This window comes from Dromaius novaehollandiae, chromosome 1 (genome assembly GCF_036370855.1).
Source record: "Dromaius novaehollandiae isolate bDroNov1 chromosome 1, bDroNov1.hap1, whole genome shotgun sequence".
Classification (NCBI taxonomy): Eukaryota; Metazoa; Chordata; class Aves; order Casuariiformes; family Dromaiidae; genus Dromaius; species Dromaius novaehollandiae.
In genome coordinates this window covers 87,311,271-87,331,713 of record NC_088098.1, presented here as the reverse complement: position 1 = coordinate 87,331,713, position 20,443 = coordinate 87,311,271, and the positions used below count along the sequence as shown (strand labels likewise).

At 44.7% G+C, this 20,443-nt stretch overlaps 1 protein-coding gene across 2 annotated transcripts in view; it reads left to right on the top strand.

The window, feature by feature from the left end:
* The window catches only part of EPHA1 (EPH receptor A1), a 34,875-nt gene that overhangs the window by 9,135 nt on the left and 5,297 nt on the right, over positions 1 to 20,443 (top strand). Inside the window, exons 3-14 of one of the 2 annotated variants that reach the window (XM_064519008.1) lie at positions 6,441 to 6,665; positions 8,307 to 8,697; positions 12,576 to 12,731; positions 12,926 to 13,258; positions 14,488 to 14,612; positions 14,715 to 14,874; positions 17,488 to 17,584; positions 18,404 to 18,459; positions 18,734 to 18,856; positions 18,960 to 19,145; positions 19,585 to 19,646; positions 20,028 to 20,237. In XM_064519008.1, coding sequence (XP_064375078.1) covers positions 6,441 to 6,665; positions 8,307 to 8,697; positions 12,576 to 12,731; positions 12,926 to 13,258; positions 14,488 to 14,612; positions 14,715 to 14,874; positions 17,488 to 17,584; positions 18,404 to 18,459; positions 18,734 to 18,856; positions 18,960 to 19,145; positions 19,585 to 19,646; positions 20,028 to 20,237 — 2,124 coding nt within the window. Of the gene's footprint in view, positions 1 to 6,389; positions 6,666 to 8,306; positions 8,698 to 12,575; positions 12,732 to 12,925; positions 13,259 to 14,487; positions 14,613 to 14,714; positions 14,875 to 17,487; positions 17,585 to 18,403; positions 18,460 to 18,733; positions 18,857 to 18,959; positions 19,146 to 19,584; positions 19,647 to 20,027; positions 20,238 to 20,443 lie in introns of both variants that reach the window. The other variant, XM_064519003.1, reaches the window with a different exon arrangement.

Sequence of the window (20,443 nt, the reverse complement as noted above, 5' to 3'; positions counted from 1 at the left end):
AGGGTTCACTGAACTTCCTTAGATCAACAGGAAAGCACCACAAGTTAGCTGGAGCTTAAGACCAAGAGGCTATTTAAAGTTAAAAACCCCCCAACTTTTATTTGAATATCGACTGGAATACTTGATATCAAATAGTCATGGCTCAGTTTGCAGGCAGGCAGGTTAGAAAGGAAAATGCCTTCTATCTGTTGTTGCCTGCTGTGTCCTTGCTGGGTGGGCCCATGCTTTGAAGTGTGATTCTTGCCAGCTTAGAGACTGAGTTGTAGAAAATTTTGCACTTTCAGTCTGATTGCTTGAAGGGCTATTTCCACTTCTAAGGCCTGGTTCTTGGCTTCTCTGTGCTTGAGGTGCAGGCTGCCAGCTCCTCACTGTGACTTTCATGCTACCACCTGCACCTTCTCTCCCCTAAGCATGTCTGCTCATCCAACAGAAAAGGCACAATTACGCTATCCCTGTGTGGGATTCCACCTAATCTGTTGCACATCTTTAACAGGAACTAATACGAAGAGAGAATGTATTGTCCATAGCAAGCAGACTTGTTTCCTAGGTTCTCTATAAATACTGGAAGTGTACTTGACAGTATAACTGACACCATAAAACCCCCTTTTCCTTGAAAAAAAAAATCATGTAGTTTTCGCCTCCTCTCCTTTTTGTAGTTATTGACATTGTTAGTGGGTGTTACCAGAATAGGTACACATGAAATGAGACTTCCAAACTACCTAGACGAAATGTTGGACTAGAATATCATTCTCCCTCACCTAGTAGCATCTATTGAAAGCAGAATTGTTTTCCTGCAAAACCTTAATGTGGCTGGACAGCTCAGAGAATCAGCAGACAGCAGAACCTGGATTTGAAAAACAGGTTATATAATCAATGCACTGGAGCCCTGTGGCTCAAATTAGCACCTTATCTTCCCATAATGGCATGAATACAAGTTAAATTTGAAGCAGATAGGTGGGATGGAGACCTACGTGCTAGTGCCCTAAAGGACAAGCAATTACCTAAGAAAGTTTCTGCTCCCTGAAAATAATCAATTGTGGGAAAAAATGACATCCCACCCAGAAAGATATTGCAGATGAGTAAACATCACTTCTATGTTCAGTTGTATCAAAGGCTCCAGGATGATGTGATGAAATCAAACTTTCCTGACCATTGTCAAAAGATCAAAGAAATAAAAGCAGACTCTGCTGTTCTCAGATCTAAAGTTATACAACTCATGAAATTAAGTGTCTAGGTGTCACCACACTTCTTTTATCGTCATCATCAAAATCGTCTTCCACACCAGCAAGGAACATGCAAGAGCATTGAGAAACTTTCAGTGAAGGGTCACAGCAACTCCGCTCTGAAATATTTTTGAGATACCAGTATCATGATGCTATTTTTGACTTGCTGGTCTAGCGTTACCTACTGACAGATTTTTGTGAGATCTATTCAGCTGAAAATGAACTGTTCACCGTATCACAGTATATATCAGCAAGATGTTTCTACTGTCACAGTCTTTTCTCTGAGGCACTGAAGCAGTACAGCTAAGCCTGCAATCTATGGTTGGCCTTCAACCCTGAATCTCTCCCAAGAGGTAGAGTTAATGCAATTTTTTTTTTTGTCATGATGTCATGCAAATGCCATACAAAATTCAGAGAGACTCTATAGGCAAAATGCAGCCATTTCTCTCCTGTTTCTGTGCAAGCTGGGGAAGGAGATTGGAGCTGTTATATGATGCATGATCTGCTAGTGGGTTGCAGGCTTGGGACACAGTGATGTATAATTGCTGAGAAAGATTGTTCCTTTTGGGCCCTGAGATTTTTCTTAGGAAAGAGAGTTCATGGATTAAAATAGCCCTTTGAATTCTGTTGCAAATTAAATAGGAAAGATGTAGTTTGCTAAACCCAGGTAAATTGTAGCAGGCTGTCCTAACTCAGGTGGTCTTTTGATCTTAGTACAACTCTAACCCAAAGTCAAACAAGTCAGTGTTTTTCAGTATATGAAATTCTAACTTTTCCAATGGAGACATATATCTTAGTAACTTTATGTCCACTGGCAAGATATTTGCTTTGTTCTTACCTCTTGTAAGTCCCTTAAAAGTAGCTCTGTGCCTCTCCCCGGGGGTCTGCAGGCAACAGATTGGAAGTCACTATGCAAATCTAACCTGGAGGTGAATGAAAGCTGGGTCATAGGAGGCAGGACCTCATCTGAAAGGAGACAGGGCAAGTTCCTGGGAAGCTGGAGATGCAGACAGCATTACTGTTGCAATGCATAAGCTCTTGTGACTCCTGTCTGAGTCTAAAGATTTGCAATACTGTCACAATCTGCTGCCTCTGTCACTGGTAGCCTAACTCTTTATATCAATGATGAAATTTTTATTCATTTTCAAAGAAGTTTTTTTTTCCATAAAAAAGACTAAAACCAATAGAGACCACCTTACTGATGCCTGCAGAGACTCAGACAGTGGCCCCAAGATATACAAACTGTCTCAGTTCATTTCCATCCTGCATCATACTGCAGACCCTAGGAAGAATAGCTCACAGATAGATGGAGGAATCATAGGTTGTCCTATACAGGCTCGTTGACACAGTCCTAACTTACAGAAAGCTCATAGTTAGAAGAAACAGAGTAGCCCTTCCTTCAGCTTCAGAACTTTAAACTGTATTATCAATTCAGAGTCAATCAGGGCAGATGTTAAAAGGCATGTACAGGGCCCTCTCTTATCTTTGGACCTTTACTCACAGGGCAGACCAAATAGATACTGTTTATACCACATGTCCATTGATGCCCTTCCAGTTTTTTACTCAACTCATTCTTAACTGGCCTCATAAAGATAGCTCTTCTTCCCCGCTTCTTTCTTCTTATTGAATATGACCTAGCCATGGAAGAAAGTGGCCTTCTTTTTCCCTAAATTTACAGTGTTCTGAGGTCATTGAGACAGCACTTTTGCTAAATTATCTTTGAGGTTTACATTCACTTAATGCTAATTGCTGTACTAAGCTGTTTTAGCCTGATTTGCTACCGGAATTATTTTACTCTGTATTACACCATCAGACTGTGACTTTCAAGAACACATCTCTGGAATTAAGTGCCTGCATTAGTGTATGGGTTGATGAGAAGTACAGAGCACCCTTTTGACCTCAAATCCAATGGCCATATCTTTAGGCTTTTTAGAAAGTCAGCCTACTAATTTATGGCCCTCTGGAATGCATTGACTTTTGCTTTCTTAGCAACTTTTTAAGAATTCTAAAAGTTTAAGATTTTTTAAATTCTAGTAGTTTAAAGACAATTTAAATTTGAAGTTAAGAAAGAATGTTAATTTAAGAGAGTTTAAGAGGAGTTTTAAGGAATAAAATTTAAAGAGTTTTAAGAACTTTTTAGCTTGCTTGGACAAGGGGATTGGACTAGATGATCTCTAAAGGTCCTTTCCAACCTAAATATTTCTACGATTCTGAGTCTCATGAGAAAGTTTTCTGTAGCATCATAAAACCACAGTTCACTCACTGCTAAAATTAGAGAGCCTGACTCCTCCCCTCCCCCCACCTTTTTTAGAATTTCTTCTCATCCTGTGACAAAACTTTGACAACTGGAGTAAGGATACAGTCTGGAATGAAATGGGTAGAAAGCTATATTTTCAAGGGAGATGACTCATTCAATGTCATTGGCAGAAAAGCTGGAGAGTCAGGTAATTCATATTGATTGAGCCAAACTGCCAAATGCTTTCATTAAGAATATTACATTAAAAATCAGAGGCATACATTTTGATTTTACAGCAGATTCTTTGAGGATGTGAGACAGTTGCCTAGCAACTTCTGGACTCATCACCCTTTCATTAAGTCGTGTATGTAACAGTTTTTCTCCACTACTTTGAATTTAAAAGCTTCACTGACTAATGAAAAGCAGTCACAGACATATTTAACGATCATTCTGTATTGTTAGCATAAATAATATCCTCATTTTACTTCCTATACCCATCAGCAGCAGAGTCTAAAAGAACCAAGTCTGGCTCCCTTGTTATTTCTTTGCACCACGCTGCATATGAGACTGTACATTTGACAGTGGTAAGCCTCTTTGCCCTGAAGAGCTCAGTCTGGAAGAAGTTGGGCTGAGATGAGCTAAGAAATGCAGGAGTTAGCAGTTGGATTTTTTCCAGTAGTAGAGTTTACAGTAAATTTTTCTGCTAGAGATGTAAGTCACTATTGAAAATTAAACTTTGACCTCATGTCACTTAGTTTTGAAAATGGTATATTCAGGACATGCATCACAACAGCTCATGTTTTTCGGGAAGTGATATTTGTTACAAGACCAGACATTGTTCTTCCTACATAGCATATTTCCTAGGAGTTTAGACTGGGTTTTAATGCCTTTCTAGTCTAGTGTTCAAAGCATACAAAATCACTCAGCTTTCTGGTGGCACTTCTCTGTGGCATTGCCTTAGGATAACTTGCTAATGGCAACTTGTCTAACTCTAGGCCTTAAAATGCAATCATGTGTTTCCCATCAGCTTGGTGGAGGCAGACATCCATGGAAAAAGTGCTTCTAAAAGACAGTGTTAACCTTAGCAATTCCTTGCGAAAGCTACTTTGTTCTCATACGCCTTTATAGTTTCATCTCCTCTTCTATTTCAATATACTTAAGGATGTCTTGTAAATTCAATTCTGCAGCACTTTCCAGAGGTTTTTCCATGAAATGGTGCAATGGGTAATTAAGTGATTATAGCTTCTGACAGATCAACGTAGATCAATCTATTTCTCTCTCGTGGTATCATTAGTCCTACGACCCATGTAAGTGAAATAGGTGTAAATCCCATGTGGTGCAGGTCATATTAACAGGGCGAGGTAACACTGGATATTAATTATATGGAGAAAGAGGAAACAAGAAGGGACACACAGATACCATCTGCAGAGCCTCCTAGGAGGAGATTGCTAGTATGCATTTAGGTAAATGGCTGTAAACAGCTAGATATGAGCCTACGTTATCATCAGGGCTTGCTAGCTTGGACAAAGCACTGGCAGTTTTCAGAGTGGGGCTGCACAGGAGGTATGCTCTAAGTCACGGCATAAAACCAGAGCCTTCTTTGGCGTTCAGTGGCTCCATCTCTCAAACTCCATTGGTCAGCAGAGTGGCCTATGGAGCTGCATCTGGTCTGTGGGATAGCAAGTGAGGAGAGAGGCTATACAGCTGTGCTGTGAGTGCAGGAGGTTTGGTCAGCAGAGTGGCCTATGGAGCTGCATCTGGTCTGTGGGATAGCAAGTGAGGAGAGAGGCTATACAGCTGTGCTGTGAGTGCAGGAGGTTGTGGTGCTAGAGGAGAGAAATGTGTGAATCTCACGCTCAGCCCATGAGACTTGCAAGCCTGCAGTAATATAGAGACTGAGGCCTTGTTTAAATTGCATCTTAACCTGGGGTGTGATTTAAAACCAAGAAGCTTAAACTTGTGCCAGTACCTATGTGGGTATTGTTTCAGTTTAATTTGATTAAACATTTAAAGCATAATGAAAAAGGCACTCTTCATATGGGGGTAAAAAGAAGATCTAAGTTATTTTCCCTGTGGACAAACCTTCCTTTCCAAGTTTTCAGTTTCATGTGTAACTTACTCTACAGTGAACATTCTTTGCATTTCATACCTGATCTGTAATGAGGAAACAAAGCCAGAAGCATACAAAATTGAGCAAAAGTGTATGTTAAAATACTTGTCAAACCCTACTGGACTCATACAAATAATAACAGCGAGGTTACGTGACCAGCTGTGCCCATGTCTTCCTCCCAGCCATTGAAGCAGAATCTAGTATGAAGTCAGGAAGATCAACTGAATTTTAACAGGTAAATTAGGGTTTGCAAAATCTCAGACTCGATGAGTGTCTGCTGTAGTGTGGTCCTACTGCAACTGACCTACCCAGTGTGGCAGGCCATCCCTTATGCCAAAGTGCTGTTGTCTTTAGAAGATGCTTCTGCATTTGGTCCTCCTGCAACACTATTTTCAGGGGCACATAAGAGTTCTGCTCTGGCATCTCCTATGGTATCCTTTGAATGTAAACAATGGAAGAGAGAAGATGCCAATACATAGAAGTAGGTGGATCTTTTTCTGGCTCTAGAATGAGAAGAAATAAACCAAGGTAGGATGAAGGGGATAGGTGAGGGTCCATGCACTGTGGTCCCTTTCAGTCTGGCATGAGTCAGGTTCTAATCACAGTATCCCCTTTGCTCCCTGCATAAAGTGTTTAGGCAGGTTTGGGCTCTGGTCTAGATGCAGCTTTTGCTCAGCGTAAGAGACTTTTCAGCTAGACAGCCTTTGAGCCCTGGATGCTATATGGGAATGGATCTTGTAGGCTATATTTTGTCGTATTTGAAGTGCAACTTGTCTCTCACATCTGTTTAACGTGTGTTTTCTTCTGCCCTGGGGAACAGTGGAGTGAAGTGCAGCAGATGATAAATGGTACCCCTGTCTATATGTACCAGGACTGCAGTGTGCTTTCTGAGGGCGATACTGATCACTGGCTTCGCACAAATTGGATCTATCGGGGCGAGGCAGCCTCCCGCATTTATGTGGAGCTGAAGTTCACCGTGAGGGACTGCAAGAGCTTCAAAGGTGAAGTGATCACCTGCAAAGAGACCTTCAATCTCTACTACATGGAATCTGAGCAAGATGTTGGGATCCAGTTCCGACGACCGCTGTTCATCAAGGTCTGTAGTGCTGTAGGTCAAGACTGGTTCATATCTTTCAGCTTAAACTAGGTGTGTCTTGCTGGCCAGGAGAGACCAAGGGAACCAGAGTTGGAGGGTGGGAGGAGAATGGATAGTGAGTGTTGTCTTTACAACAAGGTCTGTCGCCAGTGCCTCACCGTTATGCTCACAGCAGTCTTTGCCACAGGATGCAATAGTTTTCAAATGAGGTCAGACCTCTATTCCACTTAGCCACTTGTTTAACTTGACACGATTTATGTAAGGATTCTAAAGAGTTATAACAATGCTAGATTGTTACACCAATTTTTACAGATAGAAAGCAGAGACCAAAGGAATTTGACTTGCCTTAGGTATTAAAGCAAGATTAGAGCAAGAGAAGAACAGAATCCAGTTCAGGTCTCTGGGCTCCTGATCATTTGCTGTGATTGCTATGAGATATAGGGTGTTTCCTCTAAAACTGGAGCTGATAGCTTGTTATAATGAAATTCTCTCTTGTGTAAAAGTATTTAGCTCCCCTATATTTTACTTGCTGTACTTGCTGTCCTGATGTAGTGGTCTCTTGCCACAGAAACATTTGAATTCCAGAATTCCTCAGCATTTTAGCAGATGAATTTCTAGAACCCAGTTCTGTCCTAAAAGAAGCCACAGACCTAAATTATTTGACTGCCATTTCCTCTGTAGTTTAAAAGACATGTTATGAAAACTGTAAAGGCTAACACAGGAAGAGCAAGACTCTTGTATCTGACTCCCCTCCCTCCCCAGTGCTTCATCATCTCCCCTGCAGCTGGGGCCTACCGCATGAATTTGTGTGATACTTCCACAAGTCCTAAACTTGCTCTGTGATCCCACTGCCAGATGCAGCTGCTGAGCAAATCCTTTAATCTGCTATCCAGCTATGGGGAGCAGGTGGTGTCATGTAATGGGGAGTGGCCTATAGTGGGGCAGATCCGTTAGCAAGCTGTCTGAGAAGGAAGGCCTCCCCACTTGCAGCCCAACTCTTCCATGTAACATGATGCCATGGAGGCATTACCCTCTTGCCCCAGCATATGAAGCAGATCTCACGCATTCTCATTTTTTCTTTGCTGAGGCAGTAGGAATGTAAGAGCTTGGAAGTATTTTTCACCTAAGTATCTATAGTCATAAAAATGTGTTGAACACTGCATGACAACTGCCTTGGTGCAGAAGACCTGATCTGCATCAAGTGCAGCCTGGCAACAGTTGGCTGTAATTCAGTGGTCAACTCAACACAATTCTAATGGTTGTTGTGATTTTACTGTATACAATTTGCAAACAAAAAAGAAAAATGTAACAGAAGAGATTTCTGATTTCTTCATTTCTGCTGGGGCAGTTCCTAAAGACCTCTGAGATCAGAAACCCAGAATATGGAATACTGTATAGGACCAAAGAATGATTGCATAGCCTTTGAAAGGAGATGGTGGGAAGTATGGAAGCAAGAGAGTCTGGGGATCCACTGATATATTAATGCTTCTTCCAAGTGCGAAGAAAGACAGCATGCAGTGCAGTGGCATTAGAAGTAGTTGACCATGCAGCCTCTAAAGGGCCTTGGCATAAAAGAATTTTGACAGAGCTGCTGCTGCCTGCTCAGATGTTGAAGTTGCTGTCTTTTTCTCTTCTGCTTAGCTCAACACTGTGGCAGCAGATCGAAGTTTCACAAGCAGAGACATTGAATCGGGTGCCATACAGCTGAACACAGAAGTGTGTCCCATTGGGAAGCTGTCTCGCCGGGGCTTCTACTTGGCTTTCCAGAACTCCGGGGCCTGTGTGGCAATGGTGTCCGTTCGAGTGTATTATAAGACCTGTGCGGAGGCAGTGCGGGGCCTCGCCCACTTTCCAGAGACCCTGGCAGGTTCAGAAGGGCTCACAGAGGTGCCTGGTACATGCGTGGAATTTGCAGCTGAAGAAATGGGATCTCCTCCCAGGATGCACTGCAGCACTGATGGGGAGTGGCTGGTACCAATGGGTCAATGCCTTTGTGCTGTGGGGTTTGAGGAAGTCGATGGAAGCTGCGTAGGTGAGTGTGCAGGCAGACACTGGCTGTAGGCCATGGGAGAGGTTCTAGGGAGAAGCCAGAGATCAGAGCATCTGTGAGCATAAAGTGGGATTGGGGGGTTAGTGTGGTCTACCTTTCTCTCTTGCTGGCCCTCTGTGCTTGCCAGACATTTCTTATAGCTTTTCCCATCCTTTAGATTCTCTTTCTCAATTGTGATTTTCTCCTCCTGTGTCAGGTGTAAGACTTGCACACACGTCTCCACTCCCTCTTGGGCTTCATCCAGAAGCCTTCAGCTCTGGAGCCAGTTTCTGCAAGTGGTAACTGTGTGACTGACATTGACTCACTCAACAACTGGTTCCCAACCCTTAAATGGCAGCCTTGTTCTCCCAGGGCAGAAGTGTCAGATGCACGGAACAGTGTATTTGTCCCTTGGCTAGAAAGCTGAGAGCCAGAAGGGGACAAGGGCAAAGTTTCTCCTCTGTGCCCCCTTCTGCTGGACTGGGATGGTTCTTCTGCCATGGGAAACTGTGCAAAGCACATTGCACAATACCATCAGTGCCTGGCTCATTTCTGAAGAAGAGCAATTAGCAGGCTTAGGAGTCACCATGCTAGTGGAGCCACAGGGTGAGCCAGGGTTGTTACAGCAAGCAGTACAGGGTTCTCCTTTTGCCACAGAGGGGAGAAGACCCAGCTACTTACAGCAACTCAATGGGTATGTCAGGGGAGAGGATGCATGTGGTGTTGTTTGGAATACGTATTACTGCAGAAAGGGAGGTAAAAGGATGGCATATCTCTGCTCTTGTTGTCAGAGCCATATGGCACAGGCCATATGGGTTAGTTCAGAATACAAGAAAAGGAATCCATGTACAGTTCTTAGGGTCAGCAGGGGGGCCTGTCTCTCTGCTTTGTCTTGTCTTTGCTCCGGTACAAGGATCTGGTGTCTCTTTCAATCCCCACTGCTTGCTCATTTTGCTTGGAGAGTTGGCAAAAGTTGAAGCACAAGATCCTTGGCCTTCTCCAGCAATCCCTTTCCTTCCATAGCTCAGCCAGTTTTTCCACTTAGGTGCTACAGAGCTATCCCCACCCTCCTAAGAATACTCCCCTGGGAAGAGGCAGGGAAGCTGTCATGCCTGGACAGGCCCTGACTGCTATCACAGGACAGGTTCATTCTGCATCTGTGCTTTTCTCCCACTCCACCCAAGTACAGCTGCAGTCGGAAGTATCTTCTGTAGGATCAGTAGGGACTGGGGAGGTCTCCTAGAAGAGGGAGGGAAGAGAGGAGAACCTAGCAGGGGCAGGGAGAGTCAACCTCATGCCCAGAGCAATGTCTTACTGGAGGATCTGAGGAGAAGGTGAATGTAGGTTGCCTGTTGGAGGATGTCTTGGGACCCTCTCACTCTAGGGGAAAGACCAGGCACTGTGCAAAGGGCTGGGAACAATCTAGGTCAGGATAAAGGCTGAGATCAGGGTTTCTGCTTTGGTGCTTGGAAGATGAAGGGCTTCCCCTGGAAACATGAAAAGGGGGATGGGGCAGAGGACACAGACCTTCAGGCAGAGTCCTTTCATTCTGATTTTTGCCCTGATCAGGAACAGAAAAAAAAGAAAGCTGAGCTATGACCCTTGCCCCATAATAGACAGGAGAATCTGACCTCTGTTGCAGGACAGGAAGCAGTGGAAAACCAGAAGTCCCAGTTCTGAAATAGTTCACTCAACCTCTGGGTGAATTTCTAAGCACATAAACCTCTACTGGGTTTATGGGTGTAATGACTCAGTGGTCCCACATTCGCAGAAAAACTGTGCCTACCCACAGGGTTAAATCTTAGCTTCTTGAAGTATTGCAGACTTTGTTGCTGACAAACCCAGCTCTCTGTGATTATCTTCCTCAAGTTAAGTAATTTATTGTGAACAGAGACTGGCTGTGTCCCTTGCCTGCCTTCCAGTTTCTCAATGGGCTCTGCTAGCGGGTGACCAGGTTGCTCGCACTCAACTTTCCATTAGCTCAGCTCTCGTGTCTGAAGGCTGCCCAGTGTCTGCTGGCAGTCTCCCTATGAACACCCGTGGGAATAAGGAATGATGGGAGGACCCCAGCCATCCTCTTTGCCCTCTGGTGCCTGGGGAAAGCAGTGCTGAACAGGCCTTTTCCCAGGCCTGTTTTTCCCATCTTGTTGCCTGAGAGGAGGTGGTGGGCCTGGGTTGGGTCCCCAAGGGCTGGGGAAACCAAGCCCCTGGGGCGATAGAGGAGCTCAGCTGCCGCTGAGGCTGCTGACTTTTGCATCTTTGCAGCCTGGGTGAGCACAGCAGCTCACTCACACCTGGGTGAGCTGAGGGCACAGGCTGTTTTCCCTTCCGCCTAATGAGCCTCGTTAAAGGAACTGCAGGGTGGGACAGAGCAGCATGGGAAGGAAACGGGGCTCTCCGGCCGGCCTGCTGCCCCCCGGGAGGCCACTCTGCCAGTGAGGCAGGCGCGCCCCGGGGCAGCGCGTCGCCCTCCGGCTCCCGCCCCCGCAGCAGCCCGGCGCGCTCCCGGCGCCCCACCCGTCCCGGACCCCGCGCGCAAGAGCAGGTCCCGGACGGAGCCACTGCCTCACCGGCGCGGTGCAGCCCCCTGTCGGCGGCTGCGGGCATGGCGGCGGCAGCGGCTGCGTGGGAGCTGAGGCGCCGGGCGCCGGGCGCCGCCGCCGCCGCGTCTCGTGCGGTCATGCGGTAGGCCAGCAGCGCGGCGGCGGCGGCGCCCACGCGTGGCTCGCCTCGGGGAGCCGCGGCGCCGGGGTGGGGGCTCCGTCCGGGGGCGTCAGGGCCGCTCCCTCTGCAAGCCCGGGGGGCTCCTCTGGGCTCGGGGGCTCTGCTGTGTCCTCTGCTCCTCTGGCCTAGGTGGGCTTGTGCTTGTATGGCTCAGCTGCCTGTTCATCCCCCTGAAACTGGGTGGCCTCATTGCTCAGTGGGAACAGCCACTCACTGTCCTGTCCCTCGAAACATGCCTGGGCCGGAGGCTGGCTGCCCACAACCAAAACTGTACCAGAGGCATGCTAGTGCGTAGATGGTACAGACAGTTGTGTGCTGTGACTCCAGCCTGCACCCTGGTCCCATTTGATTTAGTTTGCACTAGACATAGCCTAAGGTGACATGAGCCTGTCAGGCTGGCAAGTGTGTTCTCTGTTACCTCCTAGGTTTATCCTTCACTCAGATATCCCCCACGTAATTCCCTGCACTGCCTCTCACTGCTAGGCTTACTGTCTTCCTCCGAGTTAGCTATCCCACTTGAGGGAACTCATCAACAGTGGTGAGTGAAGGAGAGGCCATACAATGGCTGGTTTTACTCTGTGCAACAGATGTAGACTGAGGGCCTGGAATGGCATTGGTGTTCAGGCCGAGTGGAACAGAGGCTTCAGTGCTGTTAGGCAAACTGATACTTACCTGGACGTTCTCCAGGGCCCTGCTAGGTGATGCCCTGGTACAGCACTAGAAAAGTCAGGAAAGATGCCCTGCTGTATAGTCCCTATGCTACCACATATGATGTCAGTATGCAGAGGATTCTCAGGAGTACAAGGAAAGCTTGAAAGGGTAAGTTGAAGAATAGTCTGGGTTTAGGTTGTAAGGACTCTCTTGGGCTGACCAGCTTCTGTTTTTGTATAGCAACCTTGAGGAATGAGATCCCTGATCTGCAGTCTACAGATCCTACCATAAGGTTGATCCTACCTTGCGTTTGCATCTCCTGTCTCTCTGCTCTGAGCAGGAGGCTTGTCTAGGTGACCTCCAGGAGTCCCTTCCAACCTAAATATTTCTGTGATCTAAGAGAATGGAAAAAGAGAGCGAGAAAATAAAGGAATGCTTAAGAAACTGAAGAAAACGGGCAGATTGTTTCTTGTTGATCTTAATTTGATTCTTCTGTCTCTCCACAGCTTGCCAGCGAGGATTCTACCGTCACTCCCTGGAGACTAAACGCTGCCTGAAGTGCCCCCCAAACAGCTCATCCAATGAGTCAGGGGCTACGTCTTGTTCCTGCAACACAGGCTTCTACCGGGCACCTTCAGAGGGCCAGAACATTGCCTGCACCCGTGAGTCAAGGCTATAAAGAAATAATAAGAAAATGAGAGAAAATGAAGTGTTGAGAAATGGAGATGAGAGATGAGGGAGGGAGAGGTTGAGAGGGCAGAAGGCATGATTTGAAATGCATCAGCAGAAGGGAAACTGCCTCAGTACTTTGGGTATTAACAGCTGGATCTAATACTTTCTTCTGTGCTTCTTGTAGGCCCCCCCTCAGCTCCCCGTAATGTCAGCTTCTCCCTCATTGGCACACAGCTCAGTCTGTGGTGGCAGCCACCCAGTGATCATGGTGGGCGGAAGGACCTGACTTACACAGTCTTCTGTCAGCGCTGTCTTTTCCTGGCATGTGAGCCATGTGAGGCTGGTGTGGTCTTCTCCCCCGGTGCTTCTGGTCTCACTAAACCTACTGTGGACGTGGACGGCCTAGAAGCTTACACCAACTACACATTTGCTGTGGAAGCCCATAATGGTGTCTCAGGAATGGGCCCTGCTCCACAGAGGACTACTCCAGCTGTCTGGGTTGCAGTTGGACATGCAGGTTAGCAAAAGCAGAGAGAAATTCTTCCTATGCGTCAGGAAAAGAGGAATCTCTGTGAATTTTTTAAGCTTTCTCCATCTTCTCCTTCTGTCTTCCACATGTGTCAGCATGGTATGATCAGGACTATAAGGTACCTCTGCCTCTGGCGTTTAAAGTCCATCAGTCATTTTCCTTGCCAGTCAAAGCAGCAGAGCAAATAGCTCACCAAGGACTTCACAAAGGCAAGGAGGACAAAGCCCTCCCTGTGATACACTGATGTAGTCCAACTGGCTTGTTCCCTCTGTGACAGGAGGAACAGGGCCTGTGGCAATATTTCTTGTGGCTCAGATGTTGCAAAAAATCAAACCAAGGACAATAGAAATCCTGATGTAGCTGAAAAGAAAAGCTTTTTAAGCAGAGAGAAATGAGGATGCTAAAAAATTACAAGTTCTCTCTGACAGATTTGTGTACAGTTTAGCTTGAAATTGGCTAGTCTGACTGTCCTGTGAATACTTTCCAGTGTGCTGTGAAACATGACTATGGAAAAGTGACATGTCAGTGCTCAATAGGCCTTGGTGCTTTACCCAATTTTGATTTAGTGACAAAATAAGACTTTTTCTGCCTTTTCTTTCTGACTCTCAGCAGAGACAGCACAACTCAGAGCTAGGAAACCAGAGCTACTTTTGTGTCACCCCATCACTTCCTAGTGATTATGAAAAATAAGGAGAGAACTAGACTTGACTCTTCAGTCCTTGCAGACCATTAAGAATTACCTTTTTATTCATGAACAGGGTACATTTGCAGTCAATTGAGAGATTTTGAATGTGGAATCTCATAGTCAGCACCTTTCTGAAATGGAGTTGTGTTCATAAATCACATGGGACAGTCGTGCTACAGCTGCTTTAAGAGCTGAAAATCTTTACATCTTGATTTCATACTGAACACTTTCAATACAGAGTTGTGTTAAATATAATTCCTTGGAACCCTGATTTTGTTTTAGAGGCCAGGCAGAGTTATGCTTCTACTATTGGGGTATTCATGCAAAACAATTATTTACAACTGGAGACCTCATTTCCCTTTCACCATAGCCAAAAAAGATAATGGAGTAGAAATTCAGCAGTGACAGTAAGAGTCAGTTCCAGCTGCATGATATGACTGGAGTAGGAAGGATAGAGCCTCAGGTGAAGAGAGGGCCTAGTTTGCATTACATTTGTATTTCCTCCTGATATTCTCTGTTCTCCCCTCTGCAGCTCCAGTGACAGTGTCCCAGTTTATCCTGACACAGAGAGATGAGAGTAGTCTGTCTGTTTCTTGGCTCGCCCCACGGCAGCGCAGCCGGACCTCAGTGGAGTATGAGGTCATGTTCTTTGAGAAGGTGAAACTTGCCTCATGTGTTCTTCCCCTTTCACCTAAAGGGGTGAAGGAGTCCTGTTTGTTCCATGTGTGTCTGTTACTTGACCCTGTTTGATTCCTGCAGGGAGAGGAGGCACGTTACACAGTGAAGCACCTTCTTGAGCCAAATGTCACTCTGACAGACCTGCAGCCTGACACAGCCTATCTTCTTCGTGTGAGATCCATCACACCCCTCGGGCCTGGGCCCTACTCCCAGGAGCAAGAATTCCGCACCCTTCCACCAGGTGAGGTACAACCTCTGGTATCTCATCTGTGATAAACTCACTACCCCATCAGATTGTATATGCACATGGTACATGGATCTCCTTTGGTGTTCTACTAGCTCTGAGGCAAAGAAAACACACTTGAGCTCCTTATCACCTGGGCCAAGCCTCTTGCTTTGTAAAAATGCAGAACAGGGAGATAGTTATCTTGTTTCCTTGCTGTCATACAAAATATTCTCCCATTCGGAGCTGATTGGTCTCAGATTTGTGTAATGTACTGTTAAATTACGTACTGTCTCTTCATCTAGTTCTCCTGAATGATTTGATTCTGGCTAGTAGTGTTTCTGAGTGTTAGCAAAAGGATTCGCATATGTGCCTTTTTGCATAGACGTTACTAATGAAAAGAAGGGAGACCTCAAAAAACTTCATCGCAATTTTTTTTCCAGCTTTCTCATTTCCACTGTATGTAACCAAGCCCCTGAATGTAATTCTGGTGATGACTCTGCCTAAAAGATGGTATATGCTGCTGAAAAAAGGAGTTCTCCCCCAAAATACAAAGTTTAGAAGGCCAAGCCATTGAAGCCACAAGAAAGACCTCTTTCCTCTTTCAAAACCAGCTCATACAGGCCCCACATCCAACCTCCCCTTTGCCAGGGTTACTATGGAACTATTCTTTTAAATCTCTTCTGCAGAGATTTCCCCATTATTAAAAGTCTTCTGTAGTAGAATTTCCTTTCTCTTCATTCCTTGAATTCACAGTTCCTGCTGTGGAGCCTATGGAAGTTTCTAGTAATTACAGAAATATGTTCATTGGAATGATGCCTAAGAAAGGCTAGTTTTATTTTAATGGAACAAGGACACAGAAGAAAGCAAAGACATAATTTAACATGACTAAATAGTTATGTTATGTGAGTAAAAGATCATAAGGACTTGTGTCACTGTGATTGGAATGACATGTAAGATTGGGGTTTTTTTGACACCAGGAGTTTTTGATAAGATGTTCTTGAAGTCACAGTGGTAATGATGACATAAATGATATTTAACCAATAAAATAATGTTCCACAAACATCCTGTGGAAAATGTGTAAATTAGCATGTAATGTAGATGGGTTTGATTATAAAAGGACAAGTTAGAAGATTCTTTGCAGCTTTTCCCAAGATGATGCTTTTTTTAACAAATCTTAATCATCTCATCCTACCAAGACAAGGGTATTTTGAATACGAAAGGGATAAAAAAAACTTGCAAACAAAGTTTCATTTGGTAGGAGTGCTTCTTTGATTATACCAGAAGCATTATTTAGTTGTAATGGCCTCCGAATATTAGTGGAACAAGATTTGTAGGAAGAGGCAATATTTTTTTATCTGAATTTCAGAATTTAGGTCCTTTAATTTCCTGCAAAAGAACTATATACCTAAAAGTTCATCCATTTTTTCTCGCTGGTTTAATAAAAGATATTACCTCACCTTCCAAATCTTGCCTCTTTAATTTTAACAAAAAGGAATGTTAGCTTTGCCTCTGGATTTCTGCTTAACTAAGCTGGTGATTTTTAATAATTTTGGTGGGATGAGTCACCATCAAATTGAGCAAGGATAACAAGAGTTAATTAGTGATGCTGACCATTGGACTGGATGTTAGGAAAAACTTCTGGACACATTGTCATGCAGTTGTTCCTTGCTTTAAGCAGTTTCTTTACGAGTTTTCTTTCTTCTGGATATTTCCCTAAATATCTTCAGGGAAAATATTAAAAAATGTAGATGCACATTAGATAAGGATAAAAAAAATCTTTTCTGTATTTTTTAAATATTTTAAAAGTTTCTTTAAAGTTATGAGAAATAAAGGTTTAAGAACACACACTTCACCAACTGAGGTTATTTAGCATTTGTTCTGACAAATTCGAATATACAGCATGGAAATCAATGGCTTTAGCTTGAGAATATAAATGGAAGAAGACAACCCGAGTTATCTGAAAACTATCCAATCACAAAATGAAACCATCTGAGGCTTAGTTTTGAGAAAGTAGGATCATGACATTAGATTTTAAGTTCATAAGTCAGTACCTGCTAAGCAGCCAGTGTTTTCTGTCAAACTAATTAGTCAGTGAAGTAAATCCAGATTTTGGTAAGTGAAGGAAGGGGAAAACAGAATGAATTGCATAAACAAGAAATGAGGCAAGTTAGACTGCCTGGGAAACTCGTGTTTTATTTATGCCGTAGTCTAAATCAGCTACTGAACAGGAAGAAGGGTCTGATCTGAAGGAGTAGTTGGAGAGGAATGGGAGGGAAGAAACAGCACTTCTTGGTTTTTGAAAGTGTCACAGATTTATGTGGGAATGGACCTCTGGTGTTGTCTAGTCCAGCCCAAGTGGGCCTTATTTGAAAGTTAAATCAGGTATAGGGATAAATTATTCAAGTAGAGGATCAGCATCTTAGATAAGAGTCAACCACACACCCACCTGAAAATGCATGATGCACATGAATGACAATGCCTAGGACTCAAATCTGGTGGCTCTGCTGCCTGGAGGACCGATGGCCATAGCTCATCCAATACCATTGGCTGGTAGAAGCTGGTGGCTACATTCCAGCAAAATAGTTCTTGGTCTTTTGCATGATATGGCCTGTCTCTTTGTCTCTGCAGACATGGGAACTCTGTCTGGTGGAGTCATAGTTTCCATTGTTTTTGGAGTTCTGCTATTTATGGGGCTGCTTATGGGACTTCTCATCTTCTGGCGAAAGTAAGTGCTAATCTTTGGGGTTGGAAAAAAGTGCAGGTGTAGGGGTAGGAAAAGCTGAGCTATGGGAGCTTGAGAAGGAGTTAGGAAGGGAGGACCTGATTTATCACTGGAAAATTGGATGGGTAGAGGTTAGTTAGAGGTGAAAGAGGAAGACCAGCATGCTGCAGCCAGATGGAATGAGTATCAGTCAACAACTCTGATTAGCATGACTGGAAGGGCTGCTATGTCTGTAAGATCATACTTGCTGCTGAGGACAGAGGAAAATGTGGTGATTTCTCTTTTTTTTTGTAATCCAGCACTATCATACCACTGTCATCACAGATTAATCAAAAATACTGTTATGACACAATCATTTATATAGCTACTGGTCAGTTAAGCAGGCAATAAGTGTATCTAGCCATGTCAAACCATTTTCCATATACTGTTACTTTAGCAGTTCTCTACCCAGATATGAAATTCTTCTACATCCTTTATAAATGTCTACAAGGCTGCTATCGTTTTAAGATCAGATATTGTATTGAAAGTGTATAGAAAACATTGAATGAATAGAACTTCATCTGTAATTCAGCAAGCACAGGAATGAACAAAACACACTACACGGAGACAAAGTTCCATCTTAACTGTAATTGAAGCCACAAATTTTCTTGCTAGCTATACCCTTCAAGTAGGTGCAGCACCTGGTTCCAGTTTGCTCTGCACTACTGAGAGCTGTGATCCTGAGCAACTAGGGCAGACAGCCTGAAAGTTTTGCTTTTCTCTCTGCTGTCTGTTGGTCATTCCAGTTTCATGACTATTCCATGACTATTTCATGACTTCCAGGCAGGCTCGTCGGAGACAATCACGGCCAGATTACAGTACTTCAGGCTTTGATCGAGGTGAGCTCAAAGAGGGTGTGCTGCTGATAGGGACAGTGGAACCAGGGAGAAGCCTGGAGTGGGTTGGAAGAAATGAAAAGAAATAGTAGTTTCAAACAAGACACTGGCTTGGATTTTCTGATGTGATTTGTCTCTTTCCATAACATGTTTGGTAGATTTGTCCAGTGCTCTTGTAGCAAAGCTGTGGATTCAGCTCTACTTCTGTAGCCTCTTCCTGCAAAGCTTGTCCAAAAGTTGGCAGGTTAATTTGCTCTTTTGTTTCTTTTTGCCATAGAGAAGGTCTGGCTGAAGCCCTATGTGGACCTGCAACCATATGATGACCCAAGCAGAGGGGTGCTGGAATTCATTAAGGAACTGGATGTCTCTTGTGTCACCATGGAGAATGTAATTGGGGAGGGTGAGTTCCTTGTCTCTCTCCCCCTCATTCAGCTCACCGACACTACTATCTGGCTTCCACTTCCTGAGTTTCTCTGTGATCTTGTGTCTCTGGTTGTCCACAGGGGAGTTTGGGGAAGTCTATCGTGGGTCCCTACGGCTTCCAGGGAAAGAACGCATCGTGGTTGCCATCAAGACCCTGAAGTCAACATATTCAGACTCGCAGTGGTGGAACTTTCTGCGTGAGGCAACAATTATGGGGCAGTTCAATCACCCAAACATTGTGCATCTGGAAGGGGTTGTCACCAAAAGTAAGAGTTCATGGGAGAGAGTTCTGGAATAAGAGCAGAAGGTAGCACATTCCTAGAACCTTTTCTAGAGAGGGTGCTGTCAAGGAGGCTGTGCTGGGAGAAGACAGGCATTGTCATGTGGCAGAGAATGAGGAAGGGAGGAGAGGTATAGATTTCCAACAGAATCATGAGGCTCTGTTAGGAGAAGTTTTCTTGGACTGGTGAGTAGATGAGGAGATGGGATAATTTAAGGGATGGTTTAAGGTCATGTGTGTGACAGAGAGGGAGGAGTACAAAGTCATTTGGGGAGGTCTAAGAAGGAGAGGGCAGCCAGCTGTGCCACTGGAGTGGGGATGCTGGCTGGGGCTGGATGTGATTCTCTGTTTTGGGGGATTGTGGGGAGTGCTGAAAGGCAAAAGCAGAAGTGCAAAAAGGGTGATGTCTTCTTGTCTTCCCCAAGGGAGGCCGATGATGATCATCACTGAGTATATGGAGAATGGAGCGCTGGATACCTTCCTCCGGGTGAGAGACCCCAATCTGTAATAGGCCTGTGCGCTCCCGGAACTTGCACTTGACCCGGCTTAAGGTCCCTGGGAGAAGACTAGAAATAATATCCTGACCTCCACTTAATTTCTGCTCACTAGCAATTGCATTTCCACTTTCAGCTGTTGAAACTTAATACCTTCCCATTTGCTCGATGTCCAGAGTGCTGTCTTTGGAAGTTGCAGTGCAGATGCCTAAAGATGACTACCCTAGCAAGAACCTGTGGGGTCCTTTAGCTTGCAGCACTGCCTTTCTGCTTGTTCACCAGTGTCCTCTTTCACATGTTGATAAGGCCAGTAAACAGAAATCAGCAGATTGATGTCACTTGACCAGTCTTCTCTCATTTCTTCTTCCATGCAGGAAAATGAGGAAAAATTCAGCCCTGTGCAGCTTGTGAGCATGCTGCAGGGAATAGCCTCTGGCATGACCTACCTTTCAGAACACAACTATGTGCACCGGGATCTGGCTGCTCGCAACATCCTTGTAACACGCAGCCTTCAGTGCAAGGTTTCTGACTTTGGCCTCTCTCGAATATTGGAGAATGATGCAGAGGGAACCTATGAAACCAAGGTAATGCAAAAACAATCTCTGGAGAGATAAGGTCTCAGTCTTGTAAGTGAAGTTGCAATCCCCCCCAGTCGCAGGGGGATTTAGATTCTGCCAGATAAAAATGACAGAATTTCTTCACAATGAGGAACACCAGGTCAGGGAAGGATTTAGATGGAAAATCTCTGAGGAAAACCCATAGTAAAACTGCAAGTCACTCTGTGAATGAT